Raw genomic sequence first — 23,882 nt, forward strand, 5'->3', positions numbered from 1 at the left:
GGCCTCCTTATTTAGTTTTTAGTTTTAGTTTTAGAGATACAGCACTGAAACAGGCCCTTTGGCCCACTAAGTCTGTGCCGACCATCAACCACCCATACTATACTAATCCTACACTATTTCCATATTCCTACCACATCCTCACCTGTCCCTATATTTCCCTACCACCTACCTATACTAGGGGCAATTTATAATGGCCAATTAACCTATCAACCAGCAAGTCTTTGGCATGTGGGAAGAAACCAGAGCACCCGGAGGAAACCCACACAGACACAGGGAGAACTTGCAAACTCCATACAAGCAGAGATATCTCAAGAGACATTGGGTAAGCGCCTGGAGGTGGTCAGTGGTATGTGGAGCAGCGCCTGGAGTGGCTATAAAGGCCAATTCTAGAGTGACAGGCTCTTCCACAGTGCTGCAGAAAAATTTGTTTGTTGGGGCTATTACACAGTTGGCTCTCCCCTTGTGCTTTTGTCTTTTTTCCTGCCAACTGCTAAGTCTCTTCGACTCGCCACATTTTAGACCCGCCTTTATGGCTGTCCGCCAGCTCTGGCGAACACTGGCAACTGACTCCCATGACTTGTGATCAATGTCACAGGACTTCATGTCGCGTTTGCAGATGTCTTTAAAGTGGAGACATGGACGGCCGGTGGGTCTGATACCAGTGGCGAGCTCACTGTACAATGTGTCTTTGGGGATCCTGCCATCTTCCATGCGGCTCACATGGCCAAGCCATCTCAAGCGCCGCTGACTCAGTAGTGTGTATAAGCTGGGTATGTTGGTCGCCTCAAGGACTTCTGTGTTGGAGATTCGGTCCTGCCACCTGATGCCAAGTATTCTCTGGAGGCAGCGAAGATGGAATGAATTGAGACGTCGCTCTTGGCTGACATACATTGTCCAGGCCCTCGCTGCCATAGGGCAAGGTACTGAGGACACAGGCTTGATACACTCGGACTTTTGTGTTCCGTGTCAGTGTGCCATTTTCCACACTCTCTTGGCCAGTCTGGACATAGCAGTGGAAGCCTTTCCCATGCGCTTGTTGATTTCTGCATCTAGAGACAGGTTACTGGTGATTGTTGAGCCTAGGTAGGTGAACTCTTGAACCACTTCCAGAGCATGGTCGCCAATATTGATGGATGGAGCATTTCTGACGTCCTGCCCCACGATGTTCGTTTTCTTGAGGCTGATGGTTAGGCCAAATTCGTTGCAGGCAGCCGCAAACCTGTCGATGAGACTCTGCAGGCACTCTTCAGTGTGAGATGTTAAAGCAGCATCGTCAGCAAAGAGGAGTTCCCTGATGAGGACTTTCCATACTTTGGACTTCGCTCTTAGATGGGCAAGGTTGAACAACCTGCCCCCTGATCTTGTGTGGAGGAAAATACCTTCTTCTGAAGACTTGAACGCATGTGAAAGCAGTAGGGAGAAGAAAATCCCAAAAAGTGTGGGTGCGAGAACACAGCCCTGTTTCACGCCACTCAGGATAGGAAAGGGTCTGACGAGGTGCCGCCATGTTGAATTGTGCCTTTCATATTGTCATGGAATGAGGTGATGATACTTAATAGCTTTGGTGGACATCCAATCTTTTCTAGTAGTCTGAAGAGACCAAGTCTGCTGACGAGGTCAAAGGCTTTGGTGAGATCAATGAAAGCAATGTAGAGGGGCATCTGTTGTTCGCAGGCATTTCTCCTGTAGCTGACTAAGGGAGAACAGCATGTCAACGGTCGATCTCTCTGCACGAAAGCCACACTGTGCCTCAGGGTAGACGCGCTCGGCCAGCTTATGGAGCCTGTTTAGAGCGACTCGAGCAAAGACTTTCCCCACTATGCTGAGCAGGGAGATTCCACGGTAGTTGTTGCAGTCACCGCGGTCACCTTTGTTTTTATAGAGGGTGATGATATTGGCATCGCGCATGTCCTGAGGTACTGCTCCCTCGTCCCAGCACAGGCAAAGCAGTTCATGTAGTGCTGAGAGTATAGCAGGCTTGGCACTCTTGATTAGTTGGAGTCAAATTCAACCAAGTATTCCAATCACACTGGGTACACTGCCCTGCCCAAAATTATATATCACAACCAGCAAGGTGCAGGTGACAGAGGGAAGGATGTGCCTAGAATGTTGGGAAAGTATCCCTGTGGGATGGTGGTGGTGGTTACATAAGACAGATGAGGCGAAGGGTGATGAATTCGGGGATTGGAAAAGATTGCGGAACGACACACACAGATGGATTACAGGGACAAAGTGGGGGGGGGTGAAATTGTGTTGGAACAAGTGGTGGAAGGAAGAGCAAAGGGTTTATTTGGCTAAGTGGGGGAACTCTATAATAAAAGCAAAATACTGCGGATGCTGGAAATCTGAAACAAAAACAAGAAATGTTGGATTCACTCAGTAGGTCTGGCAGCATCTGCGAAAAGAGAAGCAGAGTTAACCTTTCGGGTCAGTGACCCTTCTTCGGAACTGACAAATATTAAAAATATCACAGGTTATAAGCAAGTGAGGTGGGGGTGTTATCTCTTGCCCCACCCCCACCTCACTTGTTTATAATCTGTGACTTTTCTAATATTTGTCAGTTCCGAAGAAGGGTCACTGACCCGAAACGTTAACTCTGCTTCTCTTTCCACAGATGCTGCCAGACCTGCTGAGTGAATCCAGCATTTCTTGTTTGTGTGGGGGAACTCTATGATTGGCACTGATCTGAAGGGGTGTCGGGGAAGAGGTGCACATGAAGTGCTGTCTCCCTATCATCTAAATGAGTTCGACCGACCAGTATGTGGCTTTGAGTTTGAAAGTACACAGCCTATCAACTGTATTATGGAGGTGATAGCTCAGGACCATGTCCCTCCCCAGGTTGCATATGAGACTAACAAAACCTACTGTGCCACTACCAGTATCGGATACAGAATGACAGCTGGTGCCCCATCCAGGACCCAACCTTCTGTTTTAAGCCCCCGATGGAGGTTCAGATTTTTCAGGAAAGGATAATCCCCATCAGGAATCATACCTCAGTGAACTTCACCGTAGGCAGTGCCCTGCCAAACGTCCAAGAATACATAGTCCACTTTGGATATGATATTCCATCCCTGCCCGAGCACCCCACGAAATTGGTGAAGGAGGTGGAACTGTCTCAATAGCACTATTACACTCTTGAACAGAGGAACAGAGACACAGGGGATGACTTTAGGGAAATAGCCTCCCCACCCTGGTGGGATATTGGTTTCAATATTGAAATTCCCTTCTGGATTTGAATTGCTTCACACATGATGGTGATTGTACAAATGATTATAATATTGTATGTGTTAAGATTGTCGTGTAAACTAAATGAAAAACCAAAAGGCAAAACATGGGGAAATGGTTAAGAATGGGGTTTGATAATGGATTCTGATGTAAAGATAGTGATTTGGCTGAGGCTCACAATTCTTGTAACGAGACAGAGGATTTTTATCGGAGGTAATATCTCTTGTAAAAAAAAAGAGATATTAAAGGGGGGGGGGGAAAAAAAAAGAGATGTGGGATCAGAATTCCACCCCCCCCCCCCCAACAACTAGACTTTAAAACTATACTTTGTGGAGTATGGGGAAGGAACCCAAACCCCCACGGACACTGGTACTGTGAATAAGAGCTAAACCTCAACACAAAGCACACAGAGGCAGGCTGCATTTCGATGAGTCAATTTTCAAACATCACAACAGAACTGATACTGCTAAAGGACTGGAATTTGGGACATTATCATAACAGTGACACAGGGTAACTGCCATCATTATAAAAACAAGAAATGCTGGAACCACTCAGCAGGTCTGGCAGCATCTGCGAAAAGAGAAGCAGAGTTAACCTTTCGGGTCAGTGACCCTTCTTCGGAACTGACAAATATTAAAAATGTCACAGGTTATAAGCAAGTGAGGTGGGGGTGGGGCAAGAGATAACACCCCCACCTCACTTGCTTATAACCTGTGATATTTTTAATATTTGTCAGTTCCGAAGAAGGGTCACTGACCCGAAAGGTTAACTCTGCTTCTCTTTCCGCAGATGCTGCCAGACCTGCTGAGTGGTTCCAGCATTTCTTGTTTTTATTTCAGATTTCCAGCATCTGCAGTATTTTGCTTTTATTTTAGTAACTGCCATCATGTTAAGTAATCAGGGAGGCCATTGTTACAACTTACCAGCTCCCGAGCACAGCATTCACTCCTGTCAAGACAGGAGAGAAACCTCTTTCATGGATATTAGCTTTGGAGCCTGGATTACCTCACCTTGGTGGAGTTCATTGTTCTCGGTCAGGGAAATCACATCAGCACGAAATGGATCTTTCGGGACCAGGCAGGTAACAGAGGAAAGAGATTAAAAGGTGCTAAGTGCTGACCATCCAGCAGGATGGCTTCAGGAGATGTGTTCATGATATTTTGATAAGCATCATCATAAAAAGGACAAGATCGAAGGGTTTGGCACTGCAGTTATGTGAAGAAGGACGGGGACTGGTCATCTCAAGTCCAGGCATACAATCAACATTGGTAATGACCAGACATGTGGGTGATTGTGGGTTTTTCAGTCAAGTCTTGAAGGGGTTTGTACTGTTGGGGCTGCAGTTGAGAAGGAGGGTCAGGAACAGTCAACCTGGCTCGTGGACCTACAATTCTCACCAGAAGGACCAACCGCATAGAGGATTGTAAGTTATCAGCCAAATCCAAGGGGTATTTGAGGCCGAGAGTTTTAAAACAATTTTAAGTGTAGCAACCAAATCCTGGGAGGGTTTTGGGTTTTGAATTGAGTGAATTTGGGGCAGAAACGTGGGGTTTTGCCTGTGTTTTTTTTCCGAAAGGTTTATTTTAGAAGTTGTGGTGACTTGCGTGTTTGGGTGAGCGCTGAGGTTAAATCGGGGAGGGATTTAAATTGGACTAACCAATCAAGGTGTCATGTGGTGTCCTTTAAATTAGTTTAGAGGTCTTTGTAACAGGGGGTTAGGAGGGTTTTTGTTTTTTTAAATAAACAAATTTGTGATTCAGCCCAACCCTGTGTCATGTGCAATTTTGTTCTTGTAACTCCCAATGTCCAAGAACTGTAGTAAGTGGGTGCGGGAACGGAATCTCTTACAGAATGTCCCTGCTCCATTTTGACTGCCACCCACCTTCCCTTCCACCAGGGAGGGGGCTTTAAAACTGATCCCTGTGAGTTGTCTGCAACAGAAGATAGCAAGAGCCAGTATAATAGCATAGGGATACAGGCTTTTTCAGGTCTGCTTTCGAATAGAGGCTGTTGCAGCAACAACACTGTTCTATGGAGTCACTTGACTTAATGACTACTATACTGAAGATGGGCAGGGTACTGTGTGAATGTCCAACACTTGAAAGTATAACCATGTCCCACAAGACTGATGCCCTGGTGCACCAGATGCAAGCACTGCAGTGTCATTGAACGAACTGCAGTTATACAGGCAAAATAAGAAAACCTCTTCCAAATGCTCACATGATTGCCAGGGATGCTTTGAGATCCAAACTCCAAGACTCAGTCATGGTCTCACTTGCACCATCGGACTCCAATTCCATAGTAAAAGGAGCCTTTTGCCTGGAATAGGCAGGAAGCTTGGACACCTGGCAGTAGGCCTCCTTTAAAATGGAGCCGGCTGCATTGCCAGTGTTATTGGGGTGGTAAGATTATCTACCCCATTTTGAGGCTGTTACCTCCTGGTTAATGACAGGTGAGGGCAGTGAAAATCAGTTCCAAAGAGCGGGAGCGGCCATCTTCCCTTGCACTACAAACCCACAATCTCTGACATGCAGTTTCTGCAATTGATCTGTACTCAATTAATATGTGCAAGCACTTCCATAGCATACTTCTGTATCCTGAGCTTCAGAAAAGGTGAGAATATAAATTTGCTACATTGGTATACCAATGTTTAAACAGTAATCGAGCACCAATTGAGTTTCTATGCGAATATGCATAAAATCATAGCATGAGTCTTCAAATTTCACTAATTGTCGTACAAAGCTTTGATAAAAACACACTAAGTATCCAATGATTATAAATCAGTGGTCCAAATATATTTATGAAATCACATAGCTCCTGACTCACCACAAACAATGTCATAGGAGTTGTACTCATTAATATACTGAAAGAGGCAGGTTGACATATAGTGAAGTCATACTTTGTTACAAATGCAACCCACTCAAGTTGCTGGGTATTTTTTAGCTGCAATCTGAAATTGACCATTTTCTCCAAGTTGTAGAGTTACATTATCAAAATAACAAATCAGATTCAAGTAACCATACACTGTACTTACATATAGGAGTTAGACATCTTGGCCTTAAAACAAAAGAGGCACCTTCAACACAGCTCCAACTTAGCATCAAAAAATATATGTACAGTGCATTTTCTAGTATAATACTCTTTCATTATAAACAAACACATCGGGGGGGAATTTTATGGAGGTGATGGGGGTCTCAGTTGCCGGCTCAAGGGCCGGCGAGAGACCCGCCCTGCCTCCTCCGGGAAGGCCTGCCGGAATTACATGACAATCAGGCAGTTGAGAGATCAGTGGACTTTTAACGGGATCAAGACCCCAAGGGCGAAAGTTCCGCCCGCAGAGTGCTGCTGGCCAATTAGAGCCTGGCAGCTCTTTTGCTCAGCAGCGCCACCGGGAACACTGTGGCTGTTGCAGGAAAGGCACCTACCAGAGACCTGGGTGGCAGGGTGACCCATGCCAGAGGTGGGTGATGACGGGAGGGGTTTTGCAGGATGGGGGTTGTGCGACAGAGGCTGTAGGGGGGTTGGCAGCAAGGACAGTGCCAACCCCACCCCCCCCACCCCCCAACTTCCTGACGCCGGGTCCCTTGATCAGGCACTGAGTGCCTCTGAACGAGGGACCCCCCCCCCCCCACTTCCCCCCAGGAGATGGCAAGCAACCCGCCCTGGTTTGCATGTCGTGCTCCCGAGTGGTGGCTGGCCCACCCACCGCAGGGTTAATGCCAGCAGCGGTGGAAAGAGGCTCTTAATTGGGCATTAATTGCCCCTTAACAGCCTCAATTGGTGGCAGGACGGGAAGACTGTTCACAGGCCTTCCCGCCACAGACTTAATCGGGGTAGAGGCGGGGTCCCCACCTGCCACCATTCTGCCCTATTAAATACCCTCCCTGCCGCCAAACCTGCCAAGGGGGAGCGCATCTGATTAATTGGGAGAAATGATATGGAAGATTGTCCCTCTATAGTATGAAACAGTAGTATGTCAGTTTGCACTTCCTATTATACTTTGCATATGCAAATTGTTTGTACTTTGCCTGAAATTGTGCAAAGAACAGCAAGAAATAGCAGCAGTGATAGAACCCTCCCACGAGATAAACCAATCAAAATTACCTAATAAAATCAACTTTAAAAAGAAAATCATTTAATGATGTTTGTTCACAATGGGAACTGCCTTTGAATACCACAGAGGTTAGATTCCCATATGAGCTCTTGACAGGGTTTTCTATTTGGAAAGAAAATTGTAATACTTAAACAACAATATTAGATGTTCAAATAGCTTCCCTAGTATGAATCCCTAGAATTCTGTTTCCAAATTCTATCAAATCCCAAAACTTTTTTATTTTCCCCCGATTATTACACCCAGCCCAATGCTGGTATATTCCATTACCAAACTCTCAATGCTCTCCACTTGCCAGCACTACTACACTCAAAATAGAGAAGTATTCCAAAATCCCATACCCAGAACCACTTTCTCTGCATTACCACAAGCAGGAACCTTTATTCCATCACTGCCACACACTATACAGACATTTAATTTTCCCATATCCCACCATAATCACTATCATCTCAGTGCTCCCACACCCATTGACCCCTCTTTCAACACTGTGATACACTAACAGTCATCCCATTCCTCCCAAGCTCCAGCACAGTCCTCCATCTTCTCAAACCCCCTTCCATTACACTGACATCTCAGGGCTGCCCTCTTGTTTCTCAAAGCCTGGAACATCCCTACTACACTCTGCTCAGTGCTGATCCCGTGGGCACTACCATAGGTCCCACTATCACCACTCCATGAGCTTATTCTGGATGATTGCATCAACATCATGGCCTTGAACGAAACCTGGCTGAGGGGTGATGACACCTTCCCCATAACCGAAGCCTCTCTGCCAGGCTATCCCTTCCACCACTTTCCCACCAAGACCATTGTGGTAGTAATGTAGCTCTCATCACCAAATCACACCTTACTCCTCTGGCACTTTCTCTTCCAATGAGCATCTCACCTTGTTCTACGCCTCATCTCTCAACTAAAATCCTAGTTCTCTACCACCCGCCCAAGCACCACGCCAACTTTCTCAATGAGATAACTTCACTGCTTTCCTCCCTAGGCCACTGTTCCAAGTGACTTCTCATCCTAAGTGATTTCAACCCCCATTTCCATCCATCATGTTCTGTCTGCTGAGTTCACTGGCCTCCTTCTTCCCTTAATCTCACCCTCCATGTAAACTCCCCAACCTATATTCATGGCTTGACCTTGCCATCTAACGTGGCCTCGCGACTCCCATATTACCAATAACAGATAAGGCCATCTCTAATCACTTCCTTGTATCACTCTCTACCCACATCGCACTTCCCTCTCTGCATCTTACTTCCTTTTGTATCCGCCTCTGGAAAAAACTCTGTCTCAATTCACTTACAACTGCACTCTCAAAACTTCAATTTTCTAGCCTTTGGCCCTCCCTTCACCATGACATTTCTGCAGCTCTTGATTTGCTCAACAACACTCTCACCTCCAACTTTCATGCCGTAGTCCTCATTTAAACGATTACTCACTCTCACCCGGCTGTTCCCCTGGTATGGCTCTCATCTCCACTCCTTTAAGTCCAAGGGACGCAGATTTGAACAGATATGGCAGATAACTGGTTTAGCCATTCACCGTCAGATCTGGCTAGACCAGATGAAGCACTATAGGGTCCTGCTCTCATCTGCTAAAACTGCTCAATATTCCTGGATGCAAAGTTAACTCCAGGCTTCTTTTCTCTACTGCAAGCTGTCTTCTTAAAGCCTTCTTCCTTGACAACAGCACCCTCCCCTCCAACAAGTGTGAGGAGCTCGTGGACTTCTTTGTTACCTAGGTTGAGACCGTCCCACCAGCTGCCTTTGCCACTTCCCTGACTTCCCTAGTCTACCAAGCCAAAATTCCTCTAAGGTCCAGTCCTGAACCTCTATCTTTTTCTAGTTTCTCTCCTCTCTCCCCTCACGCCCTCTCCAAGCTCATCTTGTCCATGAGACCCAGCTCCTACTCTTTTGACCCGATTCCCACTAAACTACTGACCACCTAACTTCACTTCCTGGCTTCCACGTTGGCTGGCATTGTTAACGTTTCTCTCTCTCCCTGGTAGAGATAATGGGTGAGGTGAAAATTGATAGGTAGGAGGTCCTGGAAAAGCTGACTATGCTTATAGTGGATAGTCACCTGGTCCGGATGGCTTGCATCTGAAATTGCTAAAGGAAGTGGGAGTGGAGATAGCGGAAGAACTTGACATAATCTTCCAATCTTCCCAAGATACGGGGGATGTGCCAGAAGATTAGAGAGTGGCAAATGTGACATCCGTATTCAAGAAAGAGTGTAAGGACATTCCTAGTAACTACAGGCCAGCCAGTTTAACATCAGTGGTGGGTAACATTTTATAAATAATAATCAGGGCAAAAATCAACAGGCATTTAGAGAGGTTCAAATTAATTAGGGAGAGCCAGCATGGATTTGCAAAAGGCGGATGGTGCTGGAGTAATCTAATTTAATTTTTTGATGAAGTAACAGAGAGGTTTGATGAAGGGAAACCAATGGATATTGCCTATATGGATTATAAAAAAAAGCATTTGACAAAGTACCACATAAAAGGCCAGTTAACAAAACTGAGGGTCATGGTGTCGGAAGGTCAGTATTAGCTGGGATTAAAAAATTGGCTTAAGGACAGAAAGCAGTGAGTTATAGTAAATGGCTGTTTCTTAGACTGGAGGATGGTAGACAGTGGTGTTCCGCAAGGGTCAGTATATATAAATGACTTGGATAATGGAATACAGAGAAAAATTTCAAAATCTGCCAATAATATCAAACTTAGAGGTGTGACAGATAGTGAGGATGATACCAATCGACTGCAATAGGACATAGATAGGCTAACAGAATAGGCAGACAAATGGCAGATGAAATTTAATACAGAGAAATGTGATGTGATGCATTTTGACAGAAGAGATAGGGAGAGGCAATATAGACTAAATGGTAGAGTTCTAAAGAGTGTACAGGGGCAGAGGAATCTGGGAGTTCATGTCGAGAGATCTTTGAAGGTGGCAGGACATATTGAGAGAGTGGCTACAAAGGATATGGGATCGTGGGCTCCAAAAATAGAAGTATTGAGTACAAAAGCAGGGCAATTATGCTGAACCTTTAAAAGGATCTGGTTAGGTCACAACTACAGTACTGCACCCACACTTTAGGCAGGAATGTGGGGGTCCTTGAGAGGGGGAAGAAGAGATTTACTAGAATGGTTCCAGGGATGAGGAATTTTATCTACAAGGGTAGGTTGGAGGAGCTGTGGTTGTTCTCCTTGGAGCAAGGGAGACTAAGGGGAGATTTGATAAAGGGGTACAAGATTATGACAGGTTAGGATAGGGCAGACAAAGAAAAGCTAATGGTACAAGGACTCTTCTTTGGCCTCCTTGTCTCGCGAGACAATGGATAAGCGCTTGGAGGTGGTCAGTGGTTTGTGAAGCAGCGCCTGGAGTGGCTATAAAAGCCAATTCTAGAGTGACAGGCTCTTCCACAGGTGCTGCAGATAAAATTGGTTGTCGGGGCTGTTACACAGTTGGCTCTCCCCTTGCGCTTCTGTCTTTTTTCCTGCCAACTGCTAAGTCTCTTCAACTCGCCACACTTTAGCTCCGCCGTAGAGCAAGGTACTGAGGACACAGGCTTGATACACTCGGACTTTTGTGTTCCTTGTCAGTGCGCCATTTTCCCACACTCTCTTGGCCAGTCTGGACATAGCAGTGGAAGCCTTTCCCATGCGCTTGTTGATTTCTACAATCGAGACAGAGGTTACTGGTGATAGTTGAGCCGAGGTAGGTGAACTCTTGAACCACTTCCAAAGCGTGGTCGCCGATATTGATGGATACAAGGACTAGGGGACACAGATTTAAGGTTTTGGGCAAGAGATGCAGGGGGGATGTGATAAAGAACTTTTTTTTCGCAGCAAGTGGTAATGACCTGGAACTCACTGCCTACGAGGATGATGGGAGCAGAGATGATGAATGATTTCAAAAGGAAATTGGATGGGCACTTGAGAGAAATAAACTTACAGGGCTACAGGGATAGAGTGGGGTAATTGGATTGATTGGATTGCTCTGCTGAGAGCCAGCATGGACACGATGGGCCAACCAGCCTCCTCTGTGCCATTATGACTCCGAGTCCTCAGGTTTTGTCCCTCTCTCCTTCAAATCTGCCGTTATCAGCATTCTCCTCAAAAAAACCAAACCTTGACCTCATTTCCTTGCAAACTATTGCTCCCATCTCTAATGTCCCTTTCCTCACCAAAGCCCTTGAACATGTTGTCACCTCCCAAATTCTTGCCCATTTTTTCTGGATCTCCATGTTTGAATCCCTCCAATCAGGTTTCTGACCCTGCCACAGTATCAAAACAACTCTTACCAAAGTTACAAATGACATCCTATGTGACTGTGACAAAGACAAACTATCCCTCCTCATCCTTCTCGACCTGTCTGCTGTCTTTGACATGGTTGATCACACCATCCTCCTCCAATGATTCCCCTCAGTGGGATTGCACTTGCTTGGTTGCATTCTTATCTATCTAATCGTAGTCAGAGAACTGCCACTGATGGCTTCTTTTTCCATTCCCACACATTTAACCCTGGTGTCCCCCAAGGATCTATCCTCGGCCCCCTCCCATTTCTCATTTATGTGCTGTCTCTTGGCAACATCATTTGAAAACATAACATCAGTTTCCACTTCTACGCTGATGACACACAGCTTTACCTCACCACCACCTCCCTCGACCCCTCTACTGTCTCTAATTTGTCAGACTGCTTGCCTGACAACCAGTACTGGATGAGCAGACACTTCCTCCAATTAAATATTGGGAAAACTGAAGCTATTGTCTTCGGTCCCAGCTATAAACTCTGCTCCCTCGCCACCAAATCCATCCTTCTCCCTGGCAACTGAGGCTGAACCAGGCTGTTTGCAACATTGGTGTCATATTTGACCCAAAGATGAGCTTTTGACCATATATGCGTACCATCACTAAGACTGCCTATTTCCACCTCTGTAACATCGCCCAACTTCGTCCCGCCTCAGCTCTTCTACTGTTGAAACCCTCATATCTTTGTTACCTCCAGACTTGACTTTTCTAACGCACTCCTGGGTGGCCTCCCACATTCTACTCCCTTTAAACTTGAAGTCATCCAAAACTCTGCTGCCTGTATCCTAACCTGCACCAAATCCCATTCACCCATGATCCCTGTGCTCGCTGCCCTACACTGGCTCCTGCTTAAGCAATGCCTCGATTTTAAAATTCTCATCCTTCTTTTCAAATCCCTCCATGACTTGGCGCCTCCCTATCTCTGTAATCTCCTCCAGCCCCTCCAAGATATCTGCGCTCCTCTAATTCCGACCTCTTGAGAATTCACAATTGTAATTGTAGTATAAGGGTCTGAATGGGTTAATGTTGAGAGAATGTAAAGAATACCTCCCACCATGATGATGTAAAAGATCATGTGAGAGAGACTTGAGAACAGATACACTGTGGTTGTTGAAGGAGTCACATAGTCTCGTGTGGGGTGTAAATAATTGTTATGCAATAAAGATTAATGTTTAATAACTACAGACTAAGAATCGCTCTGGCTATACTAAATACGGTGGCAGCATACGGAAGCAACATGGTGGCAGCGAAAAGGGATTGAAAACCTACACCCAGAAGAAAAACTGAAAGCATCTAGCTGAAAAGGGATCCATAAAACAAATTAAGTCAACTCGCTGAAAAGGCCTGACCTGGAGAAAACTGCAGATCTTGAGAAGAGGTTGAGAGAAGCTCCACAGAATGGAAGTGTGACTGCCTGCAAATAAGTTCCATCTATCGGGTAAGGTACAGTGCCAACGGTTGAGGAATCACAGTACAAAGCCTTTGAAGGGTTTAATTTTCTGAAGGTATCGGGCTAGAAAAAAAAGGGAGAAAACCCAATCCTTCACTCGGACTGAACATAAGGGTGAAGAGTGGGATACCCCCGAAAGCGTGTGAACTGCCAAAAAGTGCAGGAAACCCCCGAGCGCAGCGGGGATAGTCTATTAAGGCAGTAAAACCTAAAGGGAAAAAAATAAACTGAAGTTCTCAAGGAAAGGGGAAAACCCTATAACAGTCTATTAAAACAGCAGGGAACTCTAAAACAGCTGTGTCAATGCCATTAAAACAAGCTGAATAAACAAACAAAGTGAGTTGCTCAAGCAAAGGGGAAACCCCTAAAACAGCCTATCAAAAACAGCAGTGGACACTTGAGAGTACCTGCAACACTCCATTAAAGAAAGCTAGCCTGAAAAGAAAGTTTCTTCAAGGGGAACACTCTTTAAAAAAAAAAAGTCTATAAAATAAAGCAACATGGATCAAAAATTGGGAATGCCGGAGACTTTCAAAAGTCAAAAGGGATCCAATCAGATTCAAAACTGGGTATTATGGAGAAAAAGGTTTTTCAGATACAGGATTGCATCTAAGTTAGACAGCCAGTCTGAAGCAGAGCAAGTGAATACACTGTTTATATTCTATTGGGGCTATAGCAGATGATCTGATTGCCAGACAAGGTCTAAATGAGGCATCTGTCAAATTTGACAAAGTCTTGAAAGGTTTTGAAATAAAAACAAGAAATGCTGGAACCACTCAGCAGGTCTGGCAGCATCTGTGGAAAGAGAAGCAGAGTTAACGTTTCGGGTCAGTGACCCTTCTTCGGAACTGCTCCGAAGAAGGGTCACTGACCCGAAACGTTAACTCTGCTTCTCTTTCCACAGATGCTGCCAGACCTGCTGAGTGGTTCCAGCATTTCTTGTTTTTATTTCAGATTTCCAGCATCCGCAGTATTTTGCTTTTATTTTACTTGAAAGCTTTTGATCCTTATTTCACCTTGCGGAGTAATAAGATTTTAGAAATAGCAAGATTCAACAAAATGGTCCAGAAACTGGGCGAAACAGTCAATGCTTTTATCAATGACCTTTACAGATTAGTTGAAGGATGTGAGTATGGAGACCTCAAAGCAGAGTTGATAAGAGATTGTATTGCTGTGGGTGTTGCTGATAAATCCATATCAGATCTTTTACAGTCTAAAGAAGACCTCACCCTGGATAAAGCTAGGTCCGAAAGAACATTCCTGCAAGGCGAAGAAAGACTTTGGTTCAAGAACTTCACCAGAGGCTGAAAAAGAGGCACCAGGAAAAAAGGTACACTGTGGGGGTGGGTGCAGGGGGAACGAATGAAGAATGTATCTATGTCCAGCAATATTGCGAGCAAGGTTGGCCACAACAGAGTCCCAAGGGTAAGAGGATGAAAATTTTCTTCGAACACAGAAGACACTTTACCATAGTGGATGATGTGCTGGTATATGACAAGAGACTAATGATTCCAGAGTCACTCCGAGTAGATATCTTGGAGAAAATACACTAGGGTCATATGGACATAACTAATTGTACAGCACGGGCTCAGCTGTCCATGTGGTTGCCAAGAATCTCGAAGAACTGATTTTGAACTGTGATGTATATGCAGTTCACAGACAGGATCAGAGAGAACCTCTAATTTTGACCCAATTCACAATTAGACCGTGAAAATGGTTGGCGACGGATTTATTTTTCTTTGATGGAAGAGCCTATCTAATTATAGTCAGTTACTTCTCAAAATGGATTGAGGTTAAACGGTTGTACACAACAACTGAAGTCATCTGAGTTTTAAAGGAGGTTTTTGCAACACGTTATACCTGATCTGATAGTATCTGATAATGGACCAGAATTTGTAAACGATTACATCACACACTTTGCGGAAAAAAGTGGCTTTCTTCATCCAACATGTTCTCCTAGGTATCCACAATCTAATGGAGAAGCTGAGGGAGCAGTCAGAACCAGTAAAGCTATGCTAGAGAAAAACAAGATTTCTAATTAGCACTTCAGACTCGAAAACCGATACAGCGTGGCTTTTGAAGGAGTCACACAGGCTAGTGTGGGGTGTAAATAGTTATTATGCAATATAATGTTTAATTACTACAGACTAAGAACCTCTCTGGCTATACTAAATACAGTGGCAGTATACAGAACCAACATATAACAGTAATCGCTTCAACATTGGTGGCCATGCTTTCAGCTGCTTAGGCCCTAAGCTCTGAAATTGCTATCCTAAACCTCTCTGCCTCTCTACTCACTGTCCTCCTTTAAAACACTCCTTAAAATATACCTTTTTGGCCAAGCTTTTGATCATCTGCCCTAATGGACAGAATCTTTTTGATTTCTACTTTTTTAGGACTTGGACATGGGCAACACAAACTGAAGCACTATCTAGCTTCTGGGTGCTATCCATGCTAAACCCTTTCTAATACTACGATGGGATAGCAGATACTACGATAGCAGATGAATACTGCTGATGTGATATTAAAATTAAAAGCAAACAGATTAATATTGGAGGGAATGTACCAGCATAACGTGGGATAATTACACCTCATATTTTCTCTTGCCTTTAAAAACATCAGGCATTCATGATTCTATTTTTATCCCAACAATCTTTGCCACTCTTCTTCCCTGGCTAACATTAAGTCCAGGATATTTAATAGTGTATTCAAATAATGTTCATTAGAAGAAGTAAAAATCTGAGGCTGTTATTGTTCATCTCTTTTTCTTGGATGTGATCGACAGTATATTCATGCCCCAAATTATTTATGTTGCCAAAAGGATATTAATATCATAAAATGTTTGCAACACAATATTAACTACACAGTATATCTGCACTTAGTATGTATAATCCTTTCCACTTAGATCAACTACATCATTATTGTAGCTGGCAATCTGCAAGCTGAAAGCTATAACTTCCATGTCTCACTTCCAGATACTGTTCTCAAACAGCCTCCAGTCTAAAAACATTTCCTCCCATTCTGCCATAATGCCTCTGGCCTGCAGACTCTATTCTGAGCTATGCTCTCAAAAAATGTGATCAAGATTAAGCCATTGTTCAAGATTTCTTCAAAGGAAATAATTATTTAGTCAGCCATATCAAATATTTCCAATTTCAGTAAACATGTTATGACAGTGATCATTATGATTTGTAATAATCATAATCAGGAAGAGCTATACTTGATATTGACAATCACATTATTCCATGATGTTATTGCACCCTTTTTACGAATAATCAATATACAATAAAGGGCTAGATTTATTATGCCAAGCATCCAACTTCACAAAGCTACCATGATAGTTCTAAAGCTGGAGAACAACACATAATATATAAAATAGTTCTATATTGCTGCAACTCTCAAGTTGGGGACATCGAACTGTTAGGATATATCCTATTATTGTTTAAATTTTAATCGACAGATTTAAATAATGGTTTCTTACCTGGTTGCACCAGACATAACCTTTGCTCCCTCTTGTGTTTGATGTGCTGAATGTTCCACTCAGTTCCAGTTCCAGAATTCAGTTTCCTTCCACTTTCTTCTTCTTCATTCACCGTAGGAAATGCTAACAGACTATTGGCTGACTTTGAAGGGGATTTAACTGGAGACACTGACTGGCTGCTGGGACATCCTGTGTCATCTGCTCAACAAGGACAAAAAAGAAAATGATGACATGATTTCCCAGCATGCTGGATATAGGTTAAGTACAATTTTTAGACTTTCCAAAGCTCTACCCTCAAATTATAGGATAATATCCTAATCAGTGATTAAATAAAGGATAAGGAAGATCAAGATAATTAACTTAAGAGACATTATTATTAACTGTCTGTACCTAGTGGAAATGGGCACGAGGCTGGCAGGGGGGGTGAAATTAAAGTAAATCGTCACTTACCCTCTCCAATCCCATCATTCTTGATGTTAACTTGCTCATTTGAGCAAGCGAGCAGGACACCTGCTGGGGTCCTTTAAATACGCAGATCGGGTCTGATGATCTCATCAGGACCCATTCTGCAAGTTCAACCTGTGATTTAGTGGGAAGGTATGAGGGGGAGCAGAAGAAGGGCCATGTCAGGCAAACCTGCGGGGTACTGAGTCCTATGGCAGAAGAGGCCCAGAAGGTAAACGGAAAAAGTTTGCTTTAGGCTCAGTCATGGGACAGGATAAGCAGAAGCGCTTTCAAACTTTGTTAGAACATTCACCCCGAACCCAATGAACAATGAAGAGGATAGCAACAGGCTGCAGGATGACACAGACAGACTGGCCAAATGAGCGTACATACGCAGATGATAATGCAGAGAACTGTGAAGTGATACCTTTTGGTAGGAAAAATGAGAAGAGGCAATATAAAATAAATGGTACAATTTTAAAGGGTGTGCACGAACAAAGAGACCTGGGGATATATGTACAGAAATTGTTGAAGGTGGCAGGACATGTTGAGAAGGCTGTTAAAAAAGCGTATGGAATTCTTGGCTGGATCTTGTGCTTGGCCTGGTGTCAGGTTCCGTGGGGGGGCGGGTGGAGAAGCGCAGTGGCAGCAGCCGCCATGGAACCAGACGCTTGGATTGCTGGGCCCGATTTTCCCGGGGGCAGGGAAGCTCTGTGGCAGCACCTCTGCCGCTCTGCGACGGGCCCCTAGTTATATTTAAAATACCTCTCTGCATAAATTTCAATGTCATCCGCAGCGATCTTCCCATCCGTTCCCAATCTTGAGCTGGACGTGCGGCACTCATGTGCCTTCACTTTCCCATCCACGAGAAGCTGGCGTCACTAAGGAGGGGAAGGGGTCAACTCTGCATTCTGTGTATAGATGGGGAAAATAGGGTCGACTCTGCATTCTGTATATAGATGGAAGGACGGGGTGGGTGGGGGGAAAAAGGGGTCAACTCTGCATTCTGTGCATCGATGGGAGGGGAATCGAAGGGGTCAACTCTGCATTCTGTGTATAGATGGGGAAAAACGGGTCGACTCTGCATTCTGTGTATAGATGGAAGGACGGGGGGGGGGGGGGGAAGGGGTCAACTCTGCATTCTGTGTATCGATGGGGGGAGGCACAGGGCCCAACTCTGCATTTTGTTTGCAGGGCTGGCAGTTTTTTAAAAATCATGCCAGCACTGCTCCTGCCTCAGGTTACACTGTTCACAGCATTGCCGATGCCACCCCTGCCGCGTGAGTTTTGTGTGTGTTGGGAGGGGGGGTGGGGTGGGGGAAGGTGGGTTTCTGCCACCGTCAGTATGTTAAGGGGCTGCCTGCCGCAGAATTACGGCAGCACGGGACCCATGTGGGGCGGCCACCATTTTCTGCACCCGCCACTCCCAGCAGCAGGTCAATAAAGGTCTGGCCCCTTGGCTTTATTAATAAAGGAGTGAAATACAAAAGCAAGCAAGTTATGTTATATCTTTATAAAACACTGGTTAAGCCTCAGATGCAGTACTGTGTTCAATTCTGGGCACCACACTTTAGGATGGATATCAAGGCTTGGACAGTGTACGGAAGAGGTTTATTAGAATGGTATCAGGGATGAGGAACTTCAATTATGTGGAAAGAATGGAAAAACTGGGGTTGTTCTCCTTTGAGCAGGGATAGTTAAGAGGCAATTTGATAGAGGTGTTCAAAATCATGACTAGTTTTGCTAGAGTAAATAAGGGTCGAAGGGTCAGTAAATAGAGGACACAGATTTAAGGTGATTGACAAAAGAACCAAAGATGATTTGAGCAAATTTTTTTTTAAACAGTGAGTTGTTGTGATTTGGAATGCACTGCCTACAATGATGATGAAAGCATATTCAATTGTTACGACCAGGTGAGACAGAGGTCTAGGGGATCCCCCTCAGCCTTTGCCTGGTTTAACCATAACAGGGTTTAATTTAAAAAAAAAAGTGTTTTTAGTTCCCCCTCAGTGAATCCTGTTTACTGCTTTCCAATTGTAAGGCAAAGAAATTAGACAGGTTTTCTTAGATTTAAACAAAGAAGGGGGAAGTTTATTAATCTTAAACTCCAATTCGGGTAACAGCTACGAATACACGACGCGACCACGCTAGCATGCATACGCGATAAACACACGCAAATAGAGACAGAGAAAGCATAAGGGATAAAGGGGAAAAGTTTGAGGCAATATCTGGTACTTAATTACAGTTTTTGAGTTCAATGTGGAGTCTTTGGTTGCCAGCAAGTCTTGCTGTTCGATGGGGCCCAGTGCATGCTTTAACTTGTTGCGATGAAGGAGTCTTTTCTCTCTTGAGGTTTATGTGTCTACAGTGAGTCCGGAGGCTTGTGAGAAAGCAAGAGAGAGCCAGCCAGGAGAGAAGCTCTTTTGTTTCAGGTTCAGTTGCAATCTGCTGTCTGATCAAACTGTCCTGTGTTGAGTTCAAAGTCTGGACCAGCTGGTTAGTCATGTGAGCAGCTGGTTTAACCACTCCTGTGTTTGTGGATTCCAAAGCTCTCGTTGGGGGTGGGGGAGGAGGGTGTAGTGCTGTCTCTCACCTCGACAAGATGTGGATCGCCATTGCCCCGCCCAGTCTCTGTTAATTGAATCAGTGAGGAATTCTTTTGTCTCTCCAAGCACTGTCTCTTAGTATGCAAATGTCCTCCAGCCAAGTGTCTGGTGATCTCTTTTTAACGTCATTTCTTCACTCTAGCAACTATTTAAAAATTAATGTTCATATGACAAGATTAATATGCCTCATTATTGGCAGATGGGGGTCCTCGTGACACAATAACCACCTTCAAAAGGGAACCGGATAAGTACTGGAAGGAAAAACATTTACTGGGCTATGGGGAAAGAGCAAGGGAGTGGGATTAATTGGATAGTTCTACCACAGGTTTGATGGACTGAATGGCCTCCTTCAGCACTGTATCATTCTTTGATTCTATTTTCTTTATTGCCTCATGTTCTTATTAACATTCTAGTGATGACAACACATCATCACAATGGACCAAAGAAAAAGAGGGCAATGTTCAAATTAATGAAAGCTGCGTTACACAAGAATAACTCACTGATGTTCCAGCTGTGACATTTGAGTTTCCACCCCGGTGGGTGCTTTGCGGGGGGGGGGGGGTGGAAGGAATGTTGGGGAAGAGATTTGCCCTGTGCATAATGGTGAGTAAAATCAAAGACTTTTTAATAAAAGCTTTTATGATTTTGTCATACAGGGAAGAGAGATAATTCCCTCCAATGTCGTGTCCTGGGCTTTATTAATAGGGGCATAGACTACAAGAGCAAGGAAGTTATGTTGAACTTGTATAAGACACTAGTTTAGCCTCAGCTTTTTTTTTATTCATTCATGAGATGTGGGCGTCACTGGCCACTGGACAATTCCAAGGGAACTGGAGTATTACATCCAGTTCTGGGCACTAGACTTTAGGAAAGATGTGAAGACATTGGAGAGAGCACAGAAAAGATTCACGAGAATAGTTCCAGGGATAAGGAATTTCAGTTAAGAAAATAGATTGAAGAAGTTAGGACTGTTTTCCTTGGAGTAGAGAAGGCTGAGAGGTGATTTGATAGAGGTATTCAAAATCATGAGGGTTCTGGACAGAGTAGATAGAGAGAAACTGTTCCCACTTGTGAACGGATCGAGAATGAGAGGGCACAGATTTGAAGTGTTTGGTAAAAGAAGCAAAAGTGACATGAGGAAAAACTCTTTCACGCAGCGAGTGGTTAAGGTCTGGAATGCGCTGCCTGAGAACGTGCTGGAGGCAGGTTCAATTGAAGCATTCAAAAGGGATTTCGACAGTTATATGAAAAGGAAGAATTTGGAGGGTTATGGGGAGAAGGCAGGGGAATGGAACTGAGGGAATTGCTGTTTCAGAGAGCCAGTGCAGACACGATGGGCCAAATAGCCTCCTTCTGCACTGCAACAATTCTGTGATTCTGTGATTTATTTTTCGTCACAATACTGTGCAGAATTACAATGAAAAATAAGCAAAGAATTTACTGAAGAAATAAAGTGCCTCTGATTTAATTTTGTCCTTGCTCTATTTTTATACAATCACCTAACATTGGGACCATTTATGAAAACATCGTTACTAAGTTAGTTACTTCAAAATAATTGTCAAATAAATAGATGATGCACAATAGTTCTTTGTTTCAATAGATGGAACAGTTTATGTTGTTATTTTGTTATGTTGCTCATCATGCAATACTAAGGCCTATATAAAAATATTTTAAATACATTTTTATTTGGTGGGAGTTGGGGAGAGGTGGCTGGTTCCCAATTACATGAATAAAAGCATGAGCTGTGGGTGTCTGAAATAACTGCAAAGAGTCAGCGACAAGAGATCAAGTCAGAAACACGACCAGGCAAAGCAGCAGGAGACAAGCACCTCATGGGGAATCATAACGCACAAAAGAACACGGCGCAGGGCCATGGAGAGAACTAAGGCAGTGATCTGAGGGCAAGTATCGCAGGCTTCAGAAATAATTCACCACATTACTAAACTAACCTGTTTATTTACAATCTTTTTATTGCCAAATAATATTGAACATTATCTTAATTTCAAAAAAGTCTGATAATATACTCCTAGCACCAGCATCAAATTTACCTGTGTATAAATGTGCTGACGTCACCACGTCAAACAAGGTCAGCTGATTTTGCAGAATTTACTGCTTCTCCAAGTGCAGCTCTATGAAGAACTGGGAGTGCCAGCACTCCACTGACATATACCTGCAACCAGTGAAGGGTAATTGTCTTTGTGTGTGTGGTGCACTTTCCCTGCTTGGCATAAAGGGCACTGGGCATTGCAAAGATTGGGAAACAGATATGGGGCATCAAGCCAGGGGATCATGAGTAAGGATAGAAACACAGATGCATTTATTTAATACCTGGAATGGTGCCCTACCTCCCTCCACCAGCCCCTTCAGCACCTGATCTAAAAGCTCACCTGCTCTTGCTGCATTATGGGGCATTCCCTACATTTACACTGAAATTCAGTTTTTAATACATGTATGTGCAGCTTCCCAGACTCTCTTGCACTTGCTGTTGCCATTTGGAAGCGTGAAGCACCACAGGTGAGATGTCAGCCTCAGGTCCCCACACACAATTTTCTGTAGATTATTTTATTATTGGTGCTCAAAAGTATATGCATGGATCAAAGACCAATTTCACCACTCGGTGGGTAACGTGGCCACTGTAGAATGTGCTCGACATTACTTCCACTATAAATGTCTTAAATTTGACAAGAACCTCAACACATATTCCAGAAACAGTTTCCAGGCATCTGAATCTGTTGTCTAATGAATTGGATGATTTTCAAGTAGTGTTGATTTGGCTCACATAGCTTTCCAGTTTCCATGGCTGATCAGTGAACAGTCTGACCAGTGCTACTGTTAGAAGATCTTGTAAACCAGACATTAGAAATGGAAAACTAGTAAATATGAACAGGATGGATATATGTGTTTACTATTAATATCCTGCTCACGTTGATGCTAAATGCAAGCTCAGCTGAGATTTCACACAAGTTTCATACTTAGCTGTCAACAGGAGGAGTTGCTTCCCACACAGAACTTTGGATGTATGTGTGGGGGTGAGTGGAGTTATTTGCAGCTAAACACCCTCCAATCAGTAGTTCAAAATTGTCACTGCCTTAGGGTTGGGAGTAGGGCCCTCACATAGCCTCTTAAATGGGAAACAGCATATTGTGTGGGGAAATGAGCCGAAGAGGAGATTGCAAATGTCTGTTAAAATTGAGCAGATATTTTATTTTTCAAGTGTCCAACATATATGTATGCACATGTTTAAAATGTTCAGCAAAAAAATGTGCTTGTTTTGCCTGCAAATCAGTTAATTGTTAAATAATTGTAATTGCACACATTGAAATACACACCCTCAAAATAATTAACAGTAATTGACTGGAGAGAATCATTGATAAAGACACTAAGATATGATGCCCCTTAACTTTTACTATGCCACTGATTGGCTATTATTTGGCCAAGTTAACACTTCTGAATGTCTTCAATAAGTATTCTTGTTATTACGACCATGTGAGAAGGGGTCTGTTACTATCTTCACCTGGTCTTATTGTAACAGGGTTTAATTTTAAATACACTGTGTTTTGAGCTCCCCCCTTTGTGAATCATTGTTAACAACTTTCCAATTATAAGGCAAAGAAATGAGCACAAACAGGCTTTCTTTGGTTTAAAGAAGAAAGATGAAATTTAAGAAACTTACTTAAACATACTCTTTAATACGTTTTTTATTCATTCATGGATGTGGGCGTTGCTAATTGCCCGTAGGTTAACGCCTACGGATATGCGACGCAATACACACAGGCAAATAGGGACAGAAAAGAGAAGAAAAGGTAGCAATATCTTGTTACCATTTCTCGAGCTCGCTGTAGTCCTTGATTGAAGATATGGTTTTGCATTTCGTTGGGGCCCAGTGTTCCTTTTAAACCTTTTCACATAGTAGACTTTTTATCTCCGAGTTTACGTGTCTTCAATGGTTTCCAAAGCTGGTGAGAGCGAGATGAGGGCAGACAGAAGAGAGGTCTTAGCTTGCTTCAGTTCGAAGAGAGATCTTCACTCCATGAGCACACGGCTTTGTCTGAGTTCAAATCCTTTGTTGGAAGTTCAAACTCTCTGCAACAGTCATGACACTAAAACTGGTCTGACCACTTCTTCAGTGCACTGGGGAAGCAACGACTGGGTCCCCATTGTTCCAACATTGCTAGTACTATACAAATGTCCTTCCTGCCAGGGGCTTGCAATTTTAAATTTTAATGTTCATTTGGTGAAATAATGTGTGCCTCAGT

The 23,882-nt window shown here is 43.8% G+C and overlaps 2 protein-coding genes across 2 annotated transcripts in view; one reads left to right on the forward strand and one right to left on the reverse strand.

The window, feature by feature from the left end:
- LOC137369680 (RNA-binding protein 25-like) overlaps positions 1-14,403 on the forward strand; it is a gene marked incomplete at its 5' end in the record, with an annotated part of 28,412 nt that extends 14,009 nt beyond the window's left edge. The window contains one exon of the mRNA XM_068031020.1: positions 14,050-14,403. Coding sequence (XP_067887121.1) covers positions 14,050-14,403 — 354 coding nt within the window. The remainder of the gene's footprint in view (positions 1-14,049) is intronic.
- sybu (syntabulin (syntaxin-interacting)) overlaps positions 1-23,882 on the reverse strand; it is a 105,556-nt gene that overhangs the window by 77,584 nt on the left and 4,090 nt on the right. Inside the window, exon 3 of the mRNA XM_068030957.1 lies at positions 16,577-16,774. Coding sequence (XP_067887058.1) covers positions 16,577-16,774 — 198 coding nt within the window. The remainder of the gene's footprint in view (positions 1-16,576; positions 16,775-23,882) is intronic.

Source organism: Heterodontus francisci, chromosome 5, assembly GCF_036365525.1.
Source record: "Heterodontus francisci isolate sHetFra1 chromosome 5, sHetFra1.hap1, whole genome shotgun sequence".
In the NCBI taxonomy this organism is placed as follows: domain Eukaryota; kingdom Metazoa; phylum Chordata; class Chondrichthyes; order Heterodontiformes; family Heterodontidae; genus Heterodontus; species Heterodontus francisci.